The 18,869-nt window shown below is 44.2% G+C and overlaps 1 protein-coding gene across 3 annotated transcripts in view; it reads left to right on the top strand.

Moving 5' to 3' along the window:
* Window positions 1-12,024, top strand: part of GJC2 (gap junction protein gamma 2) — a 45,946-nt gene extending 33,922 nt beyond the window's left edge. For 2 of the 3 annotated variants that reach the window (XM_056805166.1, XM_056805165.1), the window contains exon 2: window positions 6,978-12,024. In XM_056805166.1, coding sequence (XP_056661144.1) covers window positions 6,998-8,440 — 1,443 coding nt within the window. In that variant the 5' untranslated portion in view covers window positions 6,978-6,997 and the 3' untranslated portion in view covers window positions 8,441-12,024. Of the gene's footprint in view, window positions 1-3,859; window positions 3,950-6,977 lie in introns of those variants that run through there. The other variant, XM_056805164.1, reaches the window with a different exon arrangement.
* Window positions 12,025-18,869: the final 6,845 nt, after the last annotated feature.

Here is an 18,869-nt window from a genome sequence, read left to right as displayed (position 1 = left end):
AGAAGGTAGGAAAGAAGGGAGGAAGAGAGAAAGAAAGAAAGAAAGAAAGAAAGAGAGAAAGAAAGAAAGAAAGAAAGAAAGAAAGAAAGAAAGAAAGAAAGAAAGAAAAAAAGAAGGAAAGAAAGAAGGAAAGAAAGAAAGAAAGAAAGAAAGAAAGAAAGAAAGAAAGAAAGAAAGAAAGGAGAGACTGAGGAAGAGAGAAAGAGAAGGAAGGAAAGAAGGGAGGAAGAGAGAAAGAAAGAAAGAGAGAGACAGAGGAAGAGAGAGAGAAGAAGGAAGGAAAGAAGGAGAAAGAAAGAAAGAAAGAAAGAAAGAAAGAAAGAAAGAAAGAAAGAAAGAAAGAAAGAAAGAAAGAAAGAAAGAAAGAAAGAAAGAAAGAAAGAAAGAAAGAAAGAAAGAAAGAAAGAAAGAAAGAAAGAAAGAAAGAAAGAAAGAAAGAAAGAAGGAAGGAAAGAAGGAAGGAAAGAAGGAAGGAAAGAAGGAAGGAAAGAAAGAAAGAAAGAAAGAAAGAAAGAAAGAAAGAAAGAAAGAAAGAAAGAAAGAAAGAAAGAAAGAAAGAAAGAAAGAAAGAAAGAAAGAAAGAAAGAAAGAAAGAAAGAAAGAAAGAAAGAAAGAAAGAAAGAAAGATAGATGGAGAGAGACAGAGGAAGGAAGAGAGAGAGGAAGGAAAGACTTGGTATTATTTAGAGATTTTGCAGTCTGAGAATTCCAGTGAATTGACTTGCCTAGGGTAGGCAGTTCTGTGTGTGTAGTAGGAGAGGAGCAGGGAAACCTTGGTTCAAGTACTTGGTTTTGCTACTGTCCAGTTCTATGACCTAGAGCAAGACACTTCCCCCATTCCTGATCTTCAGTTTCCTCCTTTGTAAAAATGAAGTGGCTGGTTGGAATAGATTATTTCTAAGATCTCTCCAACTTCTAACTGTCTACAGTTCTATAACTATGTAAATAATTCTATAGCTACATGTATAAAAGAAGATAATGCTGGAAGGTATATTAGCACCAGATCATGAAGAGCCTTGAATTCTAGGCTGAGAAGCCTTGGCATAGCAGAGTGTAATGGGTAGAGTGCTGGTCCTAAAGTCAGGAAGTCCTGTGTTCAAGTCTCACACGAAACTCCTTGAACAAATTATCTCACTTTTCTGAGTCTCAATTTCCTTGCCTACAAAATATCAAAAATGGTACTGTTAGTATCTACCTCATAGAGTTATTGTGAGATCCAAATGAGATAATATTTGTAAAGTGCTATATAAATGCCATTTATTCAGTAAGAAGGGAGTCATCGAAGGTTCTTGAGCATAAGAGCAACACGATCAGAGATGCACTTTAGGAAAATCAATATGGTAGGATGTGTGTGAAAGCCTGGAATAAGGAAAAAGACTGAAATCAGAAAAACCTGATAAGGATCTATTGTAGTATTTCTAGAAAAAGAAAAACCACAACGTCCAGAGCAAGAAGTGAAGAGAGCTGGAGCTGGCAAAGGAAGAATGAATTTAAGAGATGTTATGGAGGGAGAGTGATTAGGGAATAAAGGAGAAAAGTCAAGGTGGTGTGATTTCAAGTCTGGATCATTGGGATCAGTAGAAATAATAGCTAACATTTGTATAGCTCTTTGAAGTTTGCAAAGCATTATATGAGATTATCTTAATTGATCTTCACCACAACCCTAATAAGTAGATGTCCTCATTATTCCAATTTCCAAATGAGGAAAAAGAGGCTAGGTGACCTGCCAACAGACACAAGTAACAAATGTCTGAGGCAGAATTTGAACTCCAGACCTTTTGAATCCAAGTTCAGCTGCCCTATTTTGGGAAGAGGATGAGTTTGATTTTAGACAATGTCGAGTCTGAGATATCTTCTAGGACATCCTGGTGGAGGTGTCCCATAGGCATCTATAGATATAGATCTAAACCATAGAAGAGAAGTATGATTTTTGCCAGAGTATTGAAGCAATATGGTATAGTGGTGGGTTTAGAGTCAAAGAATCTAGGCTTAAATTCTAGCTTTGGTCTAGGCCCAGAGACAAGAGGTCTTGGGTTCAAATCTAGTCCCAGACACTTCCTAGCTGTGTGATCCTGGGCAAGTCACTTAGCCCCCATTGCCTAGCCCTTACCAATCTTCCTATCTTGGATTCAATACACATTATTGATTCTAAGATGGAAGGTAAGGGTTAAAAAAAAATTCTAGCTTTGCTGTTTGCTGCCTGTGTGACCTTGGTAAATCATACAACTTTCTGGGCCTTAGAGTCATCATCCATAAAATGAAGGGGGTTAGACTAGATGATTTCTAACTTTCCTTCCAGATCAAAATTCCATGATCCTACATACTTTCCAGAGCCCTAACAAAGAATTTTTGCACCTGGGCCAAGAGGAGAGCAGGACAAGATAGGGGATGAGAGAAGGAACCCATCTGAGGTGTGACTGCTCAAGATGGGAACTCTAAAAGGCAAGGAGAGGAGGGAGGGCATTTCAGAAATACAGGACAGCTATCCAAAGACGTGGACACTAGAGATGGCATGCTATATGTATGTGAGGAAGAGCAAGAAGGCCATAGAGAGAAGGGAGGTAATATGTTGCATTTTTCAGCCATCTAACAGTCACTTCCAACTCTTTGTGCCTTGTTTGGGATTTTTTTGGCAAACAGACTGAAGTGGTTTGCCATTTCCTTCTCCAGCTCATTTTACAGATGAGGAAACTGAGGCAAATGGGATTAAGTGACTTGCCCAGGGTAATACATAAACCTAAAAAACCAGGCTAGAACCAGGTTATAAAGCCCTTTGAGTGCCAAACACAGTGATTTGCTTTTGATTCTAGAAATTCCACTGGAGTTTACTGAACCCAGGGGTGACAGACAGACTCGGATAGGTGCCTTAGGAATATCATTTTGGTAGCTGTATGATGGATGGTTTAAAGGGAATTAAGAGTCTATTGCAATAGTCAAGAGGTGATGAAAGCTCTGTGTGTGTGTGTGTGTGTGTGTGTGTGTGTGTGTGTGTAGAAAAAGGGACAAATATGAGCATCATTGTGGAGGTTGAACCAAATCTTGGCCACTGATTGGCTTATATGGATAACTAGAAGGATGGGACAGTGCAGAAACAGGACACTGGAAGAGGGATGGGTTTTGTGGGAAAGCTAATACTTTCCCACAACATATCCTGAGATACTCAATGGGGCATTAGTGAAGGGGAACTGGAATTCAGGGGAGTGGAAAGGGCTGGAAACAGAGCTATCTGGGAGCTATCTGCATATAGATGATCATTAAACCCAGGGGAACCCAGGGGATCACCAGGAGAGATAACGGAGAAAAAGAAGAGGTCCCAGGGCAAAACCTTGGGTCATATCCATAGTTAGAAGACAAGATATGGATAAGGATCCAGCACACACACACACACACACACACACACACACACACACACACACACACACACAAAACTGAAAAGTACCATTCAGACAGGTAGGAGGAGAACCCGGAGAAGCCAAGGTCTTCCTGGGAAGCTCTGGGACTGAGTGGGGTGAGGATGTGCCCAGGTCTGGGTCTCCCCCAGTTCCACTATTCCAGAACTACTTGACTTAGAGTTTAGGGGATCTCTTCCGGGATTCAGAAGAGTCAAATCTCAGGGGAACCTCAAGGACCGCGAAGTCCAGTCCTCTCGTTTTACAGGCAGGGAAACTGAGACCCAGAGAGGGGATATGGCCAAGTTCCTGCAGTGAGTTTAGGCAGAGCCCCGATTAGACCTGGGGTTCTATCGATCCCACCTAGCCCATGACTCTTTCCTCTCTTCTGCCGCCAGAGTGACCCGGCTGGGAGCTGGCGGAATCAGGGACAGCCTTGGCTCGCTGTGCCTGGGGCTGGGCAGGGCAGGGCTGGGCTGGCTGGGCGGGGCCGAGCTAGGAGGCTGCAGAGCCCGCCCGGGAGCGGGCTTGGAAGTGGGATCCGGGAGGACCATGACTCTGTGAGTAGCACTCCCTCCCTCCCCTGCCCCCTCGGGGTCGGGGACACCCCACTCCAAGCGCCCCTCTGCTCTGGGATGTTCCTGGCCCTCCCATTCCGTGTGTGTGTGTGTGTGTGACCGGCTAACTGGGTTGGTCTGTTTGTGTCTCTTTGAGGAAAATGTAAGCTTAGGTCCGTCAGTCACTCGCAGTGGTTGTCTGTGGCTCTCCGGATATGTAGATTCTTCTTCTGGGTTAGCCTGGTTTGGTTTTATTTTTATTTATTTATTTATTTTTTTGGTTTGTTTTTTCTCGAGCTCGGAAATTCTGATGGAGAAGGTAAAGGTTGGCTGGGGGGCCACAGCAGAGAGGGGCAGCCTCACCCCCCCCCCCCCCAAGGTTCCCTGACTCCTGGCACGCACGTTTTATGCGAAAGTCTTCTGGAATCTTTGCCTCGTCTCTAGGAACCTTTCACTCTAAAGGGCGAGCCAGGGAGAGGGCAGGAAACTTTCCAGGAAGAGTGGGTGGGTGGGTGGGTGGGTGTGCTGTGGGAGACACCTTCAGGGCACTGGACTGAGTGGCATCCAGGCTGAGGGAAGGGCAGGAGGGCCCCGGGAGCAGGGGGTTTAGAATGAGAAGGGACTTCCTTTGAGAACATCTATTTTTAAAACGTTTTAATGATTTCTTTAAAACCAAAAATTCCCTTCCTCTCCCTCATAAGGAGTTAAACCACAAATTCAGCATATCAGCCTGAAAAAAAAAAAAGCCTGATTCCTCATTTGTACACCACCTTTTCTCATTTGTACACCACCTTTTCTCAGAAGAGATGGGAAATGGGCTTCACCATAGGGTCATAGATTCAGATCCCGAAGGGACCTTCTGGTCCAACCCCCATTTACAGACAAAGAAATTGAGGCTAAAAGAAGTTAAATAACTTGCTAAGTGTAACATGGGTAATATGTGCCAGAAAATGGGATTTGAACTCGTGTTCCAATGTGCCACCTAGCTGACTTAGTCCTTCTGAAGTCATGGCTGGTCATTACATTAGGCAGAGTTCTGAAGTCTTTCAGAATTGTTTTTCTTTTCATTATTGTGGTCGCTGTGGAAAATTGTTCTCTTGGTTCTGCATGCTTCTCTCTGCATCAGTTCATATAATTCTTCCCATTTGTCATTTCTTATGATGCAATCGTATTCCATTGCATTAATATACCACAATTGATTTGACCATTCTCCAATCTATGGGTGCCTGAGTTTGGAATCAGGAGGACCCGAGACCAAATACAGCCTCAGACACTTGCTAGCTGGGTGACTCTAAGCAACTCAATTAACCTTTGTTTGCCTCAGTTTCCTCACTAAGGGATAATAATTTAATTATATTAATTATATATATAAAATAATAATAAAAAAATAGCAGATTGTTGGGAGAATCAGATGAGATGATATGCATAATGCCCTTAGCATAGTACCTGGCGCACAGTAGGTACAAGCATAAATTAAGGCTTGTTTCTTTCCTTCCTTATTAGTTCTTTGCTACTACAATAAATGCTACTATGTTTTGTTATATATAGCATCCTCCTTTCCTCCTGTCTTTTTCCTCAAAGTTAATGCCTGGTAGTGTATACCTGGGCCAGAGAGTATATACAATTTAGCAACTATTACTATAGAATTCCAAATTATCTTCCATTTCTGTCTTGTCATCTTTGCCAATCTGATCCAACTCCATTGAGGAAACTGAAGGCTAACTAGAGAGAGTGACTTGCCCACTGTTCTCTAAGTGACAGAGTCAGGATTTGAAACCAGAGCCTTTGGTCTCAAATCTTCGGCTCTTTTTACTATACCAGACTGCCATGCCTGGCTCTGTTCTGCCTTGCGTCTCCCCTCTCCCTACCTTCAGTGGCAGAAAGAAAGAGAATCCTGTGGTGATTCAGAGGACCTGAGTGGGTAAGGCTAGGATCAAGGACGTCTAAGCTCTTTCAGTGGAGAGGCTTCTTAGGAGGTTCTCAACACCCCAGGGACACAAGGTTGATGTTTCCCATCTGTCCATGATAATGACTCACAATTCAAATTTTTAAAGAGTGAGACTTCTAACTCCTCAGCCTCCTGCCCCTCAGCCTCCACCCTGATTCTCTCTAGTCCTTGGAACCATTCATTCCCTACCTTGATTCTTCCCAGACAATAAGAAGACTAGAAGATCTAGAATCCCCTCCTCAGACTCAGTTTCCAGCATTCTCAAAGGGGGAAGCTGAATGGCATTTGGATAAGCACTCCAGGAGATACACATGACTCCTTAGGGGTTGAGGAGGGATGTAGAGAGATCCCTGACACTCTGGGACCTCCTAAGTTTGGAAGGGGAGGAAAAATAAAGCAAGGAAGTGAGAGGGGAGACCCCTGGCAGGTGGGTGAAATTGGAGTTGAGGGAAGTGAAGGAGTCTCTACAGAAAAGAAATGGACAAGTAGCAAGTCAGAAGTCAAAAGCTAAAGGGAGGTTGGAGTGGAATGGAAAGGGAGGTCAGAATCACTGCCCTCCTCTAACAAATCAGGAGGCAGGGAGAGGACTGTAAGAGATCGATACACTGGGTTGGAGGAAGGAGCCCATATAGGTGGCATTGAAGAAAGTGTGACAGAAGGGCTCTCAAAACAAATCAGGGAGTGCCAGAGGTAGGAGGGCCCCATTACTAGAAGAATTTGAGCAGAGGCTGGAATGCTATTTATAAGGCATGCTATAATAAATCACATTTCTAGCACACTTATACGTAGACGTTTATAGAATGCTTTCCTTACATTGACCCTGTGAAGTCGATTGTGCAGGTGTTTTTATTCCCATTTTATGGATGGGGAAACTGAGTCTCAGGGGGGAAGAGGGAGGGGGTACTGACTTGCTTACAGTTTGAAAGCCAGGATTCCGTCCAATGTAACAGACATTTATTAAGCATCTGCTCTATGTCAGGCCCTGCAGAAAGGAGTGTGGACGTGGGTTCCGAGGCTCCTTCCAGCTCCGGTTCTCTCGTTCTTGGCTCCCATGCCTTCTCTTTGCCGTCTCTCATGTCACAGGTCCTGACTGATCAGCCCTTATGACCAACATGAGCTGGAGCTTTCTGACGAGGCTGTTGGAGGAGATCCACAACCATTCCACCTTTGTGGGCAAGGTTTGGCTGACCGTGCTGATCGTCTTCCGGATAGTGCTGACCGCAGTAGGGGGGGAGTCCATCTACTCGGACGAGCAGAGCAAATTCACCTGTAACACCCGCCAGCCGGGCTGCGACAACGTGTGCTATGACGCCTTTGCCCCCCTCTCCCACGTTCGCTTCTGGGTCTTCCAGATCGTGGTCATCTCTACGCCGTCCGTCATGTACCTTGGCTATGCCATCCATCGTCTGGCGAGAGCCTCGGAGGAGGAGCGGCGCCGGGCCAGGCGCGGGCGCCAGGGTGGCCGCGGGGGCCGCAGGCGTCCCCAGAGGAGGAGGCTGCCGCCCATGGCCCACCCGGGCTGGGCAGACACCCCGAATGGCGGAGAGGAGGAGCCCATGATTGGCCTTGGGGCTGGCATGGGGGAAGAAGAGGAGGCTGGCGATGGGAGCAGGGAGGACAGAGAGCAAGAAGAAGAAGAAAAGGAGGCCTTGGCGGGGGAGAAAGGCAAGGGGGCTCCAGAGGCCGGGCCTGCCAACCAGAAGCATGATGGGAGGCGAAGGATCCAGCAGGAGGGGCTGATGAAGATCTACGTGTTCCAGCTGTTGGCTCGGGCCTCCTTTGAGATCTGCTTCCTGGTCGGGCAGTACCTCCTGTATGGCTTCGAGGTGCAACCTTTCTTCCGCTGCAGCCGAGATCCGTGCCCTCACACCGTTGACTGCTTTGTGTCTCGGCCCACAGAGAAGACTGTCTTCCTCCTGGTGATGTACGTGGTCAGCTGCCTGTGCCTCATCCTGAATCTCTGTGAGATGGCCCACCTGGGCCTGGGCAGCTTGCAGGATGCGGTGCGGAGCCGCAGGGTCGGGGGCCGCGACCAGGGTTCGGCCGGCTATCCTTCCCCCCCACCCGCGCCCCGGCAGCTACCCCATGGCTACCTGTACGCTCGCAACATCTCCTGCCCTCCTGAGTACAACATGGTGGTCAGGAATGAGAGGGCAGCGGCAGCCGGGCGCCTCGTGCCTGGAGGCCTCCTGGCCCACGAGCAGAACCTGGCCAATGGCGTCCTGCAGGAGCTGCAAGAGCTTCAGGGCCCTGGCTCAGAGGAGAATCCTCCACCCATGGATCTGGCTGCTGCCTTCCGAGCTACTCATCATCAGGCTGGCACCCAGGACCCTGCCCCTGGGGTCAGGAGCAACGGCTTTCCTGCTTATACAGCTCAGGTCGGGCCACTGCCTTCAAGGACTGACAGCCCAGCCTCGGCAGGCACCATTGTGGAGCAGAATCATTCCAATGGTGCCCCAGGGCAGCAAGGGGCCAAAGCCAAATCCAACTCGGAGAAAGGCAGCAGCGTCAGCAGCAAAGATGGCAAGACATCTGTATGGATATGAAGACCTCTGGGTGGGGGGAAAGAGGACAGCCAAGAGTCAACCTTAATATGACCCCTAGCCTCCATTCCTTCCCCCAAACTGGACCCAACGTCACCTTAAACCCAGTCCCAAAGTGGGCCTTGGTTTTGTAACCCAGAAGTGCATTAGTTCATAGACTGAGGAGAAATAAGGAAATGTGGGATAGTGGGAAAAGGATTGGTCCTGGAGTCAGGAGATCTGGGTTTGGATACTGGTTATCCTATTGGTGTGACCTTGGGTAAATCATGTCCCTTATCTGTGCCTCAGTTTCCTTCTCTGTAAAATGAAGGCATTGGACTAGCTGTAACCTGTGACTGTGATTTAAACCCTGTGGGTGGCAACTCAACCTGCCTCCCCCTTTCTGAGTTTTGGGGGTGGGGAAATTGGGGAATACCAGGAATCAAGGCTCTGAGGTGAAGCAATGGAGTTTAAATTTAAGGCTCACTTGACCCATTGTCATCACAATTTTCTTTTAGAAGATGTATCTTTTCTAAAGATGGCAAAAGAAACCCTTTTACAGGTAGTATGATCTAGGAAAAAGGACACAACTTCCATATGACCATGACCCCTATAGAACTATGGAAGAGGAAGAGGCAGACATCCTGGGGTTCATAATTTGCTGGGAACGCCCCTTTGCCAGCTCTCTAGAACCATTCATAAGGGAATCTGAGTTTGGAAATGGTAAGGCTGCCTCTAAGGCACACTGGTATAGAGAAAAGCACAATTGCTTGGGAGGCAAGATTTGGGTTTAGATTTCAGGTGAGCTTCTAGAGGCTGTCTCAAATCCCCTCTAGCTCAATGTCACAGGACCCTAGGTTTTCTGGGGGACAGGAAAAGAGCCATCTAGGGTCTGGGATTCAGTGATCGCACATTAAATTCACCTTCTGCTTTTCCTTGTGGTAAGAGCTGAGGTAGAAACTCATCCACAGAGTGAGCAGTATGCCTAGAGTGTTGTGTCTCTGTCCTTGGTTCTGTCTTTTCCTGGCTGTTCATTGGCATGTGATCAGGGAAGGCAGACCTATTTTAATCTCTATCTGAGCCAGACAACTAAAAGATAAAGAGTCCCTCCCTCTCCCCTTTCTCCTTGGAAAGAACCACAGAATACATCCCCAAGTCAAACATAAATGATGGATTCATGTGGTGGAGATTCTCAGCATTAGGAGTCTTGTTGCCATCTTTCCACTGGGCAGCTAATTGATCATTGACCTTATCTCTTCACCATATTACCACGTGTTTGTACAGTCTTTTAGCCTATCCATGGCCCCATTAATTGTGCAAAGGGTATTCTTGCCCTGACTAGTATTTGTTAGAGGTTTGTCTAAAGCATGGGAAGCCTCGGGGAAGGAATTACAGTCCCCCCATCTGGGAAGAGGTAGGAGTTCCTTTTTTATCCTCATTCCCATTCCCTCCTAAAGCAACAAGACACACTCTTTGGGGAAAGCAAAATTCACTGTGGTATCCTTACCATGATCCAAGAGACAAGATTTGGTGAGTGTGGTGAGGACCTGCCTGGCATCATCCCCATTTTCTCTCCTGCTTCCTCTCAGATCCCAGCAAGAGTCAGGATCCAGGCTGGAGAGAGAGGGGAAAAGAAAGGTATGTTAAAAAGAAGGGAATTAAAATAGTGATAAAAGGATGGCTTCTAGAGGCCCCCAGGAGCTGAGAAGTTTCAGAAGTAAGTCCAACAGGTTTTGGAGCCCATGTGGCTATGACCTAAAGCCAAAGCAATGCTCTTCCCATGACTGTCCCTAGAGAGAGTTAGAGAGGGGACAGCTAGCTAGCTCAGTGGATTGAGAACCAGGCCTAGAGATGGGAGGTCCTAAATGCAAATCTGGCCTCAGACACTTCCCAGCTGTGACACCCTGGGCAAGTCACTTAACCCCTATTTCCTAGCCTTTACCACTCTTCTGCCATAAAGCCAATACACAGTAGTGATTCAAAGATAGAAGGTAAGGGTTTAAAAAAAGAAAGAGTTAGAGAAGAGGTTGCCTTCACAGTGTAATTTGAGGGTCATTCCCTCTGACTACCTGTTGTAGTGCTTGAGATTCTACCATCATCTCTTGATTGCTTTGGGTTTTAAAGGCTCCTTAGCTTTCCAAAGGTCTCTCTGTTCTCTAGAAAGCATTTATACTTTATACCTGTTAGTTACATATGAGTTACCAGCTAATGCCTTAGTTGACCCCTCATTAAGCATAAACCCTCCTGTTAGTATAGGGGTAAGGCACAAAATGGATTTTTCAAGGCATGGAGGAAGGTGATGAAACAGAAAGTAGAAGGAAGTGGAGGTGTGGGTGTGTGTGTGTCTGGTCTAGGCTCTCCTGACCACAGGTTCTAGTGAATCCCAACTGTCTTACTGACTAGTTGTGTGATCATAGGTGGATTGGTTCCCTCTTTGGACCTGTTTTCTCTTCTATAAAATAGAGAGGATACATTTGATAATTATTAGGGTTTCTTCCAGATCTGTCAGTCCACATTCACTCTTCAATGCCTTTCCCAGATTGGATGGTCTATAAATCTTGGGACTAGGAAGCAAGTATTCCCTTCCCAATGGGAAGAGAAATGGACAGTCTTGGGGAGTGGAAGACTGAGAGTAGAGATGGAATGAGGATCTGGAGGAATTCAGCATTATTTCAAGAGTATAGAGATGCCTAGAAGGTGATTCTAGGGATGCCAGAATCCTCCCTCCTCTCTCCGGTAAAGGGCTGAGATTGTCTCCCAGACTCAAGTTTCCTCAGGCATAGCCGATTATACCGCTGGAGAGACGAAAGGAAGGGACTAGTCAAGCACAACACAGTCAACAGGCAAAGATCTTAGCCTAGAGGAAACACAGTTGGTGGGTGGCAGGGGATAACTCTTAATTATTAACAAAACCAACCCAGGATTCTGCCTCCCTAGAGCCACCCTAAAATGACATTTTATGGCATCTCCTCTCTCCTTACATACCCAGAAAAGTAATCCCTCTAGTGACTAGGACAAATTCACATCTCTGGGAAACACAAAACCAGGCTCATGGGCATTGGGTAAGCTCTAGCTCACTTGTTCTCACTTTCCTGGCACCACAACCTGATTTCTTACTTCCAGGTCAATTATCTTCTAGGTCCAAGTGATTTCCTAGGTCCTCTGTACTCTGAGACTCTCCTAAAATTAGGTTTGGGGAGTGGAGAGATGAAGGGGAGTTTCAGAGCAGATATTCCCTTTTTCAAGGTCCTGGTACTTTCACTGAGGATACCTTTGACTTCCTTTCCCCCGAAAACCATTGACTTTCCATTCCCCGGAGAAATACTTGAAGTCTTCATAAGCCTCAGGGCCAGCCAATGAACTAGCCAGTGAGTTCTGTTTCTATTCCAGCACTAACTCACCTTTGCATCTGGGACTGCCAGTGTAGGGCTGAGAAGCCTGATTCTTAGGATAGCAGGATGAGGGGCAGGAGGCCAGGAGGCCCCTCCCTTCGGTCCTCTCTCCCCATGTCATCACTCAGCCAACCCCACTTCACCATGGGAGATGCAGGTTCCAATACTAATAGAATGAAATAAATAAATGAAATAAAACTTGACTTTTGTTTACAATATCCTGTGTGTGCCTCCTATTTTCCCAGACCTGGACTAGTCTTTATATCCAAGGCTTGACAAGAAAAGGTGATACAATAACTGTTCTTTGATGTTCCCAGCCTAGTTGAGAAATCAACTCACATCCATGAAACACATAACAATACAAGATGGAATGCAGCCAAGATGGAACCACACTAAATTGTGTGGTTCACTTACTCACTCATTCTCTGTTCATTCACTCACTGTCATTCAGTTATTCATTCTCATTCATTCATCATTATCAAACCCTGTGTTCAAAGCTTTCAGACTTTTTGGTGGAAAAGATACCAAGATGGCTAATTCTCGTTAAGAAATACATTGGGCCCTCCTGCCTTCAAAGGGTTCATTAACTAAGGGGATGTGACAAAAAAAAAAGAAATAACCTAACTGTTAAAAAAAAAACCCAACCTTTTAATAAAAACTTTTTATGAAGAATATTGAAAAATTGAAAATAATCAACATATCCATTGACTGGAGAATGACTTAATCAGTTTTGGCATAGTGAGACAATGGAATATTTTTATATCACAAAAAAAAAAATTCTGAAATTCCATGACTAAAACAGGAACTGTGTGAGAACACATATAAAGTGATGCATAAGAAATAAAGCTGAATTTGAACAACCTATATTTTGATCATAACCATATTAAAAATAACAGCAACAAAGCTTTCTAAATCCACTCATAGTGGGCAGGATATTGAGGGGGAAATGAGAATTGAGGATCATTCCTCCTAAAACATGATATGACATGATATGATAACCTAACTCCCCTGGAAACACTGATTCTCCATTAATCTCACTCACTGAGCAATGTTCTAGATCAATTAAAAAAAACCATACCTTCCATCTTAGAATCAATACAAAGTATTGATTTCAAGGCAGAAGAGCAGTTAGGAATAAGCAATTGGGATTAAGTGACTTGCCCAGCTAGGAAGTGTCTGAGGTTATATTTGAATCCAAGATCTCCCATCTCTTGGCTTGGCTCTCAAACCACGGAGCCACCTAGCTGTCCCCAAATCAATTTTTTGCAGTGTCTGTGTGAGATCTTAATTGTAGAGTTCCCTCCTATTTCAACAAAGATTGGCTAAAGGAACCAATTGGTGGAACTTAGTTAACCTGCAAAAGAAAAGACTGAATAGAATCATAATTATTGTCTTCAAATACTTAAAGGGATGTGATATAGGAGAAGGGTTACACTAATTTCCCCATTTAGATGATAAGCTCCTTGAAGGCAGGGTCTTCCTTTTGTCTCTTTTTATATCACCAGCACATGGTAGACACTTAATAAATGTTTACAGATTAATTGATTATTCTATTCATGGTGCTGGAGGTAAAACTACAGACAGAAGATGTCTCTCTCCTCAAGGATCACCCTATCCAGGAACAGATGTCTTCTCTTAATGAATTATGCATATTTGTAACAAGGATTTGGGCCTTCTTTTATTCATTTTCAATGGGTTGGAGGTGGTGGAAGGGAAAAAAATTTATTAATTTAAAATTTTTTCATTTAAAAAATAGAGAATACTGAAAGGCTAATAAAGAGTAAAAGAAAAAGAAAACAATCAAGAAAGGACCCAAAGCAAATAAGTTCTTCTATTTTCCCTTTTATTCCATTGTTATCACCACTAAAGTCTTCCTTTGGTGCCTCCTTGTGGTGTGGAGGTGACCCTGGATTCTTAAAGGTTGTATAAATCAAATGTACGCTCTGGATGAAACCAATTAAACTGGGAAGGCTTCTAACAGTCCCGACAGTACACTAGCAACCAGCATGGCACAAACGGAAGGAATGTAAAAACAAGTGATAGAGTATTAGAGCTAAAGGAGACCTTAGAGGTCATCCAGTCTAACTCCTTCATTTTACCAAGAAAGAAACCAAGACCCAAGGAAGCAATTCCCAAGTTAGGGCAAGACTGTGGTCCTTAGATCAGCCTGGCTAAACCCAGAAGGATTGGTCAGCTGGGGATATCTAAGTTTTTAAAAACAATAATTTACAAAGATAGTTTTTACTAAAAGGTTGCGACCTGCATCTTGAAGTTTCAAAATGTAAATCATTCAGAATGTTTAAGTTTTATTTTGGATTTCCATCCTTGTGTTTGGATAAAGTTTAGGTTTCCAATTAAAAAAAATACTTTTTTAAACAAAGAAAAGAAACATTCCACACAGAAATAGACTTCCCATCTTCCACCCAACCCCCTCTCTCCATCCTCCAGCTCTGTTCAGCTATGTCCTCCATTGGGACAATGGGTCATTAAGGTGCCAGAACTCAATAGAGGTCAGGAAAGCTCATCCTCTCTAGGGGAACACTGACACAGCCTGGCAGACCTGCCCTGGCTCCCTTCTTCCTCCCCCTCTGGACAAAGGAAAGAGGAAGAAAAGATCAAAACAGGAGAAGAATCATTTCCTTCTAAAGCTTCACACCCTTCCATAGCTATGGACTGAATTCTAACCCTGGTCATTAACTCATCTTTAAGTTCTGATTATGGGGGTATCTGCCATGGACCATATCAGCCCCTTTAAAGGAGAGAGTATATCCTGTCAGGGGTTCATGTCCAAGTGATCTCAACGTCTCTGTTCTTTTCTCAATCAGGACCAGGACTCCCCTGTCCCAGCCCAGACTCCTAAATAGCATTACCACTTATGATTCAACTCTACTCATATCTAGGAAGTTTTGGGGGTGGGGGAAGAATTTAAGTCTTACCTTGGTCCTGACTCTCAAATCTAATCCTAATCTACCATTCCACAGCATGAACCTGTCTCTAAACACAACCAGAATTCCTAGTTCCAGTCCAAACCTCATCCTAACCCCTACCTTAACTGTAACCCAAATTCCAGGGCCATCTTTAATCCCAAATCCAAAACAATTCACAGTTCTAATCCAAAATTTATGCTAACCCCAACCTTAATCCCAACCCAAACTCTAAGGCTGTCTTTAATCCTAAACCAACCTAGGGTCTTATGCCAGAAATGTTTGCTAAAATATTTGTGTCTCAGCTTTGCTACTAGTGCTATACCTGGAGCCAGGAAGAGTCTGGATGCCATTTTTGACACTTGTTATCTGCATGACCATGGGTACACAAACCAAGCTGGTTGGCTGATCTATCCACGGAGGAAAGCTGAAATGGATAAAGAATGCCCCTTGCCCATGGGACCTTCTCTTTGACTGTTCTCTCTTGCTTTGGCTCCACTGAAAGCATGGAGTGACTTTCAGGAAAGACTTGCAGTATGCTGGGTGGAACCTCCATGGTGAACTTTGGGGGAAACAATTAACAAGAATAACATGGGATAGTACAGGCACAGAGAAATCACAGTCTGCATTGCTGGGAATCAATGAGAACATGGATCCACTTGAGCATCTGAAGCCAAAGGCAAGTAAATTCACCTCTCTGGGCCTCAGTTCTGAAAAACGGGTACCATTAAATGAGATCATATTCATAGAGACCTTTGTCAACCTTAAAATATCATCCAAACATTGGCAGTTGTTAGTATCTGTGTGGCTTTGGCAAAGTCACTTGACCTATCTAAGCCTTCATTCTTTCATGGTAAAATGTTTGATTAGTATATCTCTATAACCCCTTTGAGCTCAAAATCCTCTGACCCTCAGGCAGGTAAAAAATGTAAGCAACCATGAAGAAAAAATGGTCACCCACATCTAGTCACTAGCATAGTGGGGACAGGTGAATAAAGTCTGAATGGAATGCAGTTCATAACTCAAGCAAAAGACTAGGTCCTCAAGATCCTAGGGAGCTCAGGGCCTAAGAGATGGAACAGTCAGTCATTGGTGAAAGCATGAGGGGAATCTCTGGCTCTTAGAGCAAAAGATCCCTAGATGAGTTTCCAGCAGAAGAGTTGGTACCTAGGAGAGTGGATATGAGACAAGGGCATCAAGCTTCTTCAATGTCTTCCCCACCATATCCTCCATGCCTTGACCTACTCTCATACTTGGAGCAACTTCTGCAATTTTCAAGATCTCTCCCAGCCTAAGGATATATTTTTGCCTTGACTCACTGAAAAAGAGCTGGAAACAAAGTCCCCTGAGACCATAAGCCCAGGAAGGAAGAATCAGCTCCTTTAGGATGTAAGAAGGCTGGGGGAGAAAGGTGGAGTGTTATATAAAGAAAGACATGGCCTGGCTCTTGACTAATTTGAATCCCCTAACAACCCAGAAGAATGTGAACCCGTGGTCTAGGGAAGAGCTGCTGTTTTGAAATTTCCTTTTCCAGTTAGGGAATCTCACACCTGTCCTAGGATGCTTAAAGCCAGAGGACAGGGAAAGACAGGACGTGAAAGGTGGAGAATCGGATATTAGAGCACAATCAGAAAGGAATGAGACATTCAATGTAACTCATTTCCATCCATTGAGCCAATTTTCCTTGTGCTCATACGAGAAATATTTCATAGACTGCTGCCATGGTGTGTGTGTGTGTGTGTATGTGTGGGGAGGTGTAATGGAGACACCCCCAAGCAGAGAGAGCTTTCCTCTCTTTGAGCTCCAGGATTAGGCTTAAGGGGTGGGACTGGTGACTAAGAGGAGAATAACAGGAAAAAAAGGCCCCAGAGTAGCAGCTCCAGGAAAACCCTAGCCAGCCTTGCAGAGACCTGTGTCCCCTCCAACGGCTGGGTTTCCATCCCTCCTCAACTGTCCCACAGCCCAGCTTTCAAAAGCAAATAGAGGAGGAGGAGATGACAACAGGCGGGGAAAATAAGTCATCTGGGCGGCCAGTTTCATGTGGCAGCCTGGACTCCAAGCCAAAAGCTCAATGAACAGAGACTTGCAAGTTGGCAAAGGGCTGAAAACAGTTTGATTTGAAAATTCAAACCCTACAGATAAAATGGAATCATAGAGTTGGGTAGATTAGGCTATGGCTAAATGACTGGCCCCAGAAGGTAGTCCTGAGTGGATTGAAGATTGGGGAGGTCACTTGCTAGCACAGAACTAACTGGCTGAGTCTGTACTTGCCAGCATCTTCATCAATAAGTAGAAGACACAGATAGCAAAGACAAGATGCACCTCTCAAGTTAAGCTCATCAACTCTAATCTCATCTCTATGCTGATTCCACTCCTTAAAATACTTCTGTGGTTCCTGATGCCCTGATTTATCCAGAGGAAGTATCTCTCTCCTTTCAGTAGAAGAGTGGGGGACTATAGAGGTAGAACAATGCATATGCTATCACGTTGTTGGTTGGTTTTGTTTAAATTTTTTTGTTTTGCAAGCTGGGAAAACATTTTATAACAAATTTCTCTGATAGAGGTCTCATTTTTCAAATGTATAAAGAACTAAATCAAATTTATAAGAATCCAAGTTATACCCTAATTGACAGATGGTCAAAGGATATGAATAAGTTTTCAGATGAAGAAATCAATAATCATATGAAAAATGTTCTGAAACCTGCTTGGTTAGAGAAATGTAAATTAAAACATCTCTGAGGTACCACCTCACACCTATCAGATTGGCCATTATGACAGTAAAGGAAAATGACAAATGTTGAAGGGGATGTTTTTGAGACACAAATCCATTGCTGGTGGAGCTATGAACTGATCCAACCATTTCGGAGGGCAATTTGGAATTATGACCAAAGGGCTATAAAACACGGCATGCCCTTTAATCCAGTAATGCCACTACTAGGTCTCTATCCTAGAGAGAGCAAAGAAAAGGGGAAAGGACCTTCTTGTACAAAAATATTTATAGCTGCTCTTTTTGTGGTGGCAAAGAATTGGAAACTAAAGGAATGTCCATCAGTTGGGGAATGGCTGAACAAATTATGGTCTATGATGGTGATGTATTTGAAAAATATTGTGCTATAAGGAATGATGAACAGGAGGATTTCAAAAAGAACTGGAAAGACCTACAAGAACTGATGCAGAGTGAAATGAGCAGAACCAGGAGAACATTGTACACACTAACCGCAATATTGTGAAATGAACAACTGTGATAGACTTAGCTATACTCAGCAGTATAATGATCCAGGACAATTCTGAGGGATTTAAAACAAAGAATGCTATTCATCTCCAGAGAAAGAACTGTTGGACTAAGAATACAAATCAAAGCATACTATTCTTTTTTTTTTTTTAATATATTTTATTTGATCATTTCCAAGCATTATTCGTTAAAGACATAGATCATTTTCTTTTCCTCCCCCCCACCCCCCCACCCCCATAGCCAACGCATAAGTCCACTGGGCATTAGATGTTTTCTTGATTTGAACCCATTGCTTTGTTGATAGTATTTGCATTAGAGTGTTCATTTAGAGTCTCTCCTCTGTCATGTCCCCTCAACCTCTGTATTCAGGCAGTTGCTTTTCCTCGGTGTTTCCACTCCCATAGTTTATCCTTTGCTTATGAATGGTGTTTTTTTCTCCTGGATCCCTGCAAGTTGTTCAGGGACATTACACTGCCACTAATGGAGAAGTCCATTACGTTCGATTATACCACAGTGTATTAGTCTCTGTGTACAATGTTCTCCTGGTTCTGCTCCTCTCGCTCTGCATCACTTCCTGGAGGTCGTTCCAGTCTCCATGGAACTTCTCCACTTTATTATTCCTTTTAGCACAATAGTATTCCATCACCAACATATACCACAGTTTGTTCAGCCATTCCCCAATTGGAGAGCATCCCCTCGTTTTCCAATTTTTGGCCACCACAAAGAGCGCAGCTATGAATATTTTTGTACAAGTCTTTGTGTCCATTATCTCTTTGGGGTACAAACCCAGCAGTGCTATGGCTGGGTCAAAGGGTAGATATTCTTTTGTCGCCCTTTGGGCATAGTTCCAAATTGCCCTCCAGAATGGTTGGATCAGTTCACAACTCCACCAGCAGTGAATTATT

Source organism: Monodelphis domestica, chromosome 7 (assembly GCF_027887165.1).
Source record: "Monodelphis domestica isolate mMonDom1 chromosome 7, mMonDom1.pri, whole genome shotgun sequence".
NCBI classification, from domain to species: Eukaryota; Metazoa; Chordata; class Mammalia; order Didelphimorphia; family Didelphidae; genus Monodelphis; species Monodelphis domestica.
The sequence above is the reverse complement of the archived record's forward strand: the minus strand, read 5'-3'. Positions and strand labels throughout refer to the sequence as shown.